Consider the following 7,233-nt stretch of genomic DNA (forward strand, 5'->3'; position numbering starts at 1 on the left):
CAGAGACCAGGCCATCTCTGCAGAGGAAAGGATTAAAACCTGAATGTCACACTGTCCTGTCCCTCTCTCTTTTTATACGGGAACAATGAACAATTCTACAGCTTGAACTGGCAGAATTCAGTTTTTATGTGTTTACAGTTTTGACAGCTAACTATCGATGTTTAGTTTGGAAGCCTTTTATTTTTTTAGGTCTCTTTATATCAGCTGAAATTTTCACAGGTGCTGGAAATGATGGGTTTTAAGCATTTCTTTCTGCATTGATCAACCAGCATTTTCACAGTTGTGCCAAATTTCTGGGGTTTTAAGCATTTATTTGTGATTGATTTTAAATTTTCAGAGTTGCAGGAATATTTTTTCGGTGGGTGGGTGGGTCAGACAATAGTTATTTAATGGCAGGAGACACTGAGATTCCACAAGTTCAAGCTTTATAGTCAAAGTGGCTGCGTCACACGTCAAAATACACCAAGTAAATAGCCTTAAATCAAACTCGAATGAGGTCTCAAGCCGTATTTTTCTTAGGATACTGGCCTGGCACTTGGACGCTTTGGGAATCTGCTACATCACCACAGACGCCTTGGGACAAGCCACGTATGCCCGGTCTACACTTCAAACGCATCCCGGAGTAGCTACAAAGGACGAGAGTGTCTAGCCAACGCTTCAAAATGAGATTGACTTTGCTGCGTTTTTTGGGCTGTGGAAAACGTCCCGCGCCGAACGTCGGAGTTAGGCCGACTTCATTCCCAGCGTCAATGCAGCTAGGTCGACAAGTTCCTCCATGGACCTACTCCCACCTCTCAAAGAAGAGGATTATTAACCACAGTGACCGAAAAAAAACCCTTCTACCGATGTAGGACCCGTCTACATTGCAGCAGGCGAGGCGGTTCTTGCCGTGTAGACAGAGCGTCTGCGGCTCAGTAGCGGAGTTGTAGACGCAGCCTCTCTGTATTTTTGTACTTTCCATCCATACAGGCAAAGCACTTTAGAGGGGAAGCCAGCGTCCCTACTGGCCGTTTTTCAGACAGAGAAACTGAAGCCTGGAGAGGGGCCGCGATTTGTCTGGGCTCACCCGGCAGCCCAGGGGCAGAGCTGGGAATGGAACCTCGATCTGCTGAGTTCCACTCCTGTGCACCAATCCCTGGGCCACCCTTGTTGGATTGGGGGAAACTGTGGCACACCATGGCACTGACCCCCTTCTCCCCCCAGCCCCATTTATCAGCCAGCCCCAGCAAGGAACGAGTCAGACCATAGGGGGAAATGAAGGGGTGTCTCCTCCATCTACCAACCCTCCGGCATGTCCCTTTGGACCCGGAGAGATAGATCCTTCCGGTTTATGCCATCAAATATCTTCGTCACCATCCGCAGAGCCAGGGGCTCCTCGTAAGCCTGGACCATGGCTCTCGCTATGTCCATGGTGTCGGCTCCCTCCATCTTGGAGTGGGGGATGCGCCGGTAGCTGTCTTCCACGGGAAAGTGCTCCAGGTGCAGCTTGAACATCTTGAACTCGCTTGCTGCTAGATCGTTCAAATACTCAACCGGTGTAGCAGTTCCTATGTTTCTAATCTCCCAGAATGCACTGCTGCCAGCTTGTGAGCTGGGAAGTGTGGCTTAGATACCAGAGACCATTGCAACTGAACTGGACTGGGACAATGCAGGGCAGACCTGCAAAGGTTTTAGCATTGACTAGCACGGCTTGAAATGGTTTCGGGGCACGGGTGGTGAAGGGGTCAGCCTGGTTGCAGTGCACTCAATGAACTGTCTCTGCGTAAGCTGACTCATTACCTCTGTCCAGTGCCAAGCGGTGCAGTTTTCCACTGCAGACAATGGCTTAGACGCTGCTCACTCCACCTTGCACATCAGCTGCGAATTCCATCCTCCGTGTTCAACTCAAAAGTTGATAGCAGGCGCTCCGGCTAATTGCCTCTTTGGGATTTGAGCCCTGGAGAATCAGTTTTTGAATCGTCTCGTCATGCCTGAGATCGGGCACTTATGATGTCGGTCAGGTGTATAAAGATCTCGAGAAAATGTAACTTTCTTCCAGTTTCAGCTGACCTCCCTGATTCTCTGCAGTCTGAGAAAATAAATTAACCCTCTAAACAGAGATGCTAGAATGCCTCTCAGCCTTGTCTCCTCTGATCTAACAGGGGACGCTTGCCATGTAATTTCCTTATCCAGCCATTCCCTGTCCTTCCACTTCCAATGTGCATGCTACCTGGACAAACCCAGGAGTTTGGGTCCTTGTCAAAGACTTGCAGAAGGCACTGACATTTTCATGCATGTATGTGATCTGGGATAGAGGTTATGTTCTATGGAGAATCCTTCTGCTGATGTGATCAGCCAAAATTAATACAATCAGCAATAGACATATTTTTTGGTACTTAAAAAAATAATCTTTAGCTTTAACCCCCCAAAACCGACGGTGTTCCAAGCACCTTACTTCACTGGAGATGAATTGTTCAAGGACTAATATCCCTGAATTGATGCAATATTGTCTGGCTTTCACATCTGAAAAGATAACAACTCTTTAGACCTCTTACTTTCAAGCCAGCTGTAACTGGCACCAAGTCCCAGAAAACCGAAAAAAAAATCATCTTTTTCTGTCAAAGTTTTCTCGGGACTCTTCCCTGTGATTCCACAGGATGCAAATTCCTGGGAAGGGCTTCTGCCGATCTCCTGGCTGCAGTTAATCCCGGGACTATGGAATGAGGTGAGTCACTGGAATTTTTCCTTTGCTTCATGTGCAGAGCCGCCCCTTTTTGACCCCTTCTGTATATTTTTATTCTGGTTTTCATATTTCTGTTCCTATGTAGATTGGAAAGGCATTTTGGTACACTTAACTGGAAATCAGTCTCACTATTGAATAACATACTATATTTAACAGAATGTCATGACAAATACCTTAAGGAAGTATAGATATAATATGTCATCATAGCTATCTTTATCAACCCTACTTGTGGTCTGATCAGTAGAATTATAGAATCATAGAAGCGTAGGATTGGAAGGGACCTCGATGGGTCCATCTAGTCCAGACCCCTGCATTCAAGGCAGGATTACATGCTTGTTCAATGAGGCCTATTTTTTTCTTCAATCCATGTTGGCTGCCATTAACGATGCTACCATCTACAATGTCTTTACTGGCGGCACAATTTGAGAATATGGATTTAGAGGCTCAATCCTGATCTACAATAACCTACGTGCGGGATGAGCTATCTGACAGTAGGAATTCTCTTCTGGCAGAAAAAGGCATCAAGAGATCCAACAGTTGGAAGCTGAAGCGAGGGAAAAGTCAGCCTTGAAATAAGACACAAATTGTTGAACCAGGAGCTGATTAACCAGTGGAACAATTCACTGAGGGACCTGCTGGATTTTCCGCCGCTTGAAGTCTTTAAATCAAGACCAGTGTAGCTTGGTCTGCTCTGGGTTTACCGCAAGGATGACCGGGGCAGTTCCCCGGCCTGTGTTATACAGGAGGTCAGACGACATGATCACAGTGGTCCCTTCTAGCCTTAGAATCTTTGAAATTAGTTCTCCCGTGTGTTTTCACATACTGAAGCAGCTGCTGGGAACTTTTAATGCATGGGGGCAGGGTTCCCAGGGCAAGCTAGCGTGCTGCAGATTTACACACCAGCTCGTAGTACCCTAAGGCTGTGTTTACACTACAGCTGCTTCTGCAGCTGAGCCTCTGGAGTGCCTGAGAGCGAATGCTTCCTACTCAATGGAAGGGGTTTTTCTGACGACGTAGTTAATCCATCTCCGTCAGTGATACTAGTTTGCTGGAAGAATTCTTACATTGACACAGGTGTGTCTGCACTGGGGGTTAGATCGACCTAACCATCATAGAATCATAGAATATTAGAGTTGGAAGGGACCTCGGGTGGTCATCTAGTCCAGCCCACTGGAGGTATCAAAGGTGGGAAAACCTATGGGAATCTTAGGGAAAAATGAAAATGTCATTTAAATTTAATTAGTTTATTGTATAAGTTTAACAGTTTGTGAACATACAACAGAGAGAAGGGTTTTCACACCGTTTGGGAGGGAAATATGTTTTTTACTGCTGTCAAAGGTAAATAATGAGCATATAAATCATTTGACTTAATATTTTTGTCATAAATTATGATAAAGTTTTGCAATGAAATATCTGAAACATTTAAGTGGAATAAATAGTCGTGAATTATGCAAATAACGTTGTTTACCATTACTATCAGCATTCTCCTAAAGGTCAATGATAAAACAATGAAAGCCATCAACCTCCATTTGTTCTGTCTATGCACCAAAGCAACTGTTCAAAGGTCTAAAGATTAACGTTCCAAAGTAATTTTCTTTAAGCTTCTACTGTTTGTGAAGTTATGTACTATTCAGGTTTCATAAGTAGGGTTAAAAACAACCTTAATTTTAATAAGAAAAATATTTTGAGCGAGGATTTTAATATGTTATTGCTCTTTTTTTTTTTTTTTTTCCAAACAATCATGTCTGTGACTTTCTTAAGCTGTGTGATTAATTCCCTTCAGGGCACTGAATAAGCATCCATGAACTGTGTGTCCACAAAAGGGCAGAGGGCAGCATGCCCTTTGGATTGTTATGCCACATTGTACATTATTTTCTGCCTCCTTTCCCCATCGTCTCTATTTTTATTTTAGGGAAGCCATCCTACAGTGATTAGTGTCAGGGAAACTCAAAAGTTTCAGATACTTTTTCCCCATAATTTGGATACTTATCTGAAGCTCTTCCAAAATCTTTCATAACGTTGTCTCTCTTTTCCTCACCCATCCTTGCTTCCTAGAATTCTGGAAGCTAAAGTCTGTAACCAAAGAATCAGTCCATCTTCCTGGCTGATCCTCTTGGAATTAGCACACAGATCTGCTACTATCTGGTAAGAGGCTGCCCAGAATTAAATTTGATATTCCAGATAAGATCCTACCAGAGCCATATAAAAGACGGACTTCTATCTTCCTGTCCATGACTTGGCGTCTTTGTGTACACAGCCCAAAACAGCACGAGCCTTTCTTCTGCCACATTTCATTGCAAACTCACTTCTAATCTATTGTCAAAGATTAACAGGAGCAATACATATAACTGCTCCTCCACTTCCCAAGCTTCCCGTGCAGAGTCCAAGTCCGCAACAGTTTCCTCCTCCATATTATTCACCGTTTCTATCAAGCCCTTTCAGGGCACAATTCTTTTCACAGTCCTGAACACCATATCTAGGTCGAGCTAATTTTCAATGTTCACCAGCTAACTGAGAACTGAGGAGTTCATAGCATTGAAATTATCATAAATTGAACATCTCCAAATGACAGCAGGAGTGGTTTGTGAATTGCAGTATGGTGCTCTCTTCCTGTCTTTCAAGTCATTGCAAAACCATTTCCAATTAAGTGATGGCTTCAGACTGTGAAAAGATGTTGTATTTTTCATCAGTGTTACTTCTGTCATGTGATTGCTTTTTTATTTTTTTTTTTTTAACCCCATCAGGAAAAGTGGTTTGTAAAATGGGTTGTTTGTAAGACTGATGCTTGTGAAATCGAGAATCTACTGTAATAATAACTACAGCTGTGCAAATCACGGATTTTTCTGATTCACTGGCAGGCTCAATTTTATTTAAAAAATTAGCTTGGAGTCAACCTGAAATAGAAATGTTATGAATTTTTTCGTGAATCAAACAATAAAATCAGTTTTGATTTCAGGCAGAGCTCAACATGTTTCATTTCAATTTCAAGAATTTGTGAATGTATTTTTATTGATTTTTAATAAAATGGAAGGAAATTCCAAAGCAAAATGTCATTCCAAATTGAAAAAAAATTATCTTTTGAAACTGTCAAAAAAACAAACAAACAAAAAACCAAAACCCACCATTTTGACTCTTTCAGGGTTTTGGTTTGGGGGTTTGTTTGTTTTTGGTTTTTCTGACATGAACAATCTGATGACACCAACACAAATTCATTAAATCTGTTGTTCCGTTTCACCAAAAAGAGTTTCAGTTGGAAGTTTTTCCCCAGCTCTACTAACCCTTGGCCATTTAGACTGTGTCAGTTGCACAGGAATGAGACTGTCCATTGCTACAGATACATTGCTATACGTACAGCTCCTAGCACACTCCAGGCAGTGGTTTTGGTTTGAGCCTGAAGGTGCTACTGCAGTATAAACAACTATACTATGCACATTTCAGCATTGAGCACAGCGTTGTGTGCACTATTGAGGAAAACCATCCATTTGCATTTTATGCCCGGCTTTTCTGACTCTGCATGGCATGACGTCTCTTCTGGTTGTTAGTCCTCATTGTTGTAACCATTCTTCCTGTCCTCTTGCCAGATGAGCCCCAGACTGTGGTACCATGCAAGGAGACAATGACTCTGTGGTGACTGAATTCATCCTGGCTGGAATTTCTGGTGGCCCACACGTGAAGTTCGCCCTCTTTGGCTTCCTTTTGGCAATCTACCTACTGACCCTGGTTGGAAATCTGCTCCTGATCCTGCTCACCAGAGTGGACCTCCAACTCCACACCCCCATGTATTTTTTCCTCAGTAACTTGTCCTTTTTAGATATCTGCTACATCACCAGTAATGTCCCTCAGTTGATGGTCCACTGCCTCTCCAAGAGACCCGCCATCTCCCTGGGCAGGTGCTTGGCCCAGATGTACATCTCACGCTTCTTGGGGATAACTGAGTTCCTCCTGTTGGCCGTGATGGCTTATGACCGCTGGGTGGCCATCTGCAAGCCGCTGCGCTATACCATCCTCATGAGCAACAGAGTCTGCATCCAGTTGGCGGCCATGTCATGGGGCGGCAGTTTCCTCCTGTGTACGTCCGATTTCCTTGCCAAGCAGCTTCGCTTCTGTGGGCCCAACGTCATCAACCACTTTGCTTGTGAGCTTCAGGCCGTGCTGAAGCTGGCCTGTTCAGACACCCACAGCAACCAGATTGTGATGTTCACAACCAGCATCCTCGTCCTGCTGGTGCCCTTTTCCTTCATCCTCGTGACGTATGTCCGCATCATTGCGACCGTACTGAGGATCCACTCTACCCAAGGCCAGGCCAAGGCCTTCTCCACCTGCGCCTCCCACCTCACAGTGGTGGCATTGTTTTACGGGACGGCCATCTCTGTGTATCTGCGGCCTCAGTCCAAATCTTCCCTAGATCAGGACAAGTACATTTCCCTCTTTTACGGCGCTGTAACTCCCATTCTAAATCCTCTCATCTACAGCCTGAGAAACAAGGATGTGAAGGAAGCCCTGAAGAAGTT

The 7,233-nt window shown here is 44.2% G+C and overlaps 1 protein-coding gene across 1 annotated transcript; it reads left to right on the top strand.

Moving 5' to 3' along the window:
- Positions 1–6,325: 6,325 nt before the first annotated feature.
- On the top strand, positions 6,326–7,228 carry LOC137145784 (olfactory receptor 13H1-like; the record flags this gene model as incomplete). Its single annotated transcript, XM_067536700.1, has 1 exon — positions 6,326–7,228. A coding segment is annotated over exon 1 (903 nt), but the record flags the coding sequence as incomplete, so codon positions are not given.
- Between the last annotated feature and the right edge of the window lie 5 nt (positions 7,229–7,233).

The sequence above is a fragment of the Emydura macquarii genome, unplaced genomic scaffold (genome assembly GCF_026122565.2).
Source record: "Emydura macquarii macquarii isolate MOO-44397 ecotype Brisbane River unplaced genomic scaffold, CSIRO-AGI_Emac_v2 contig_3642, whole genome shotgun sequence".
NCBI classification, from domain to species: domain Eukaryota; kingdom Metazoa; phylum Chordata; order Testudines; family Chelidae; genus Emydura; species Emydura macquarii.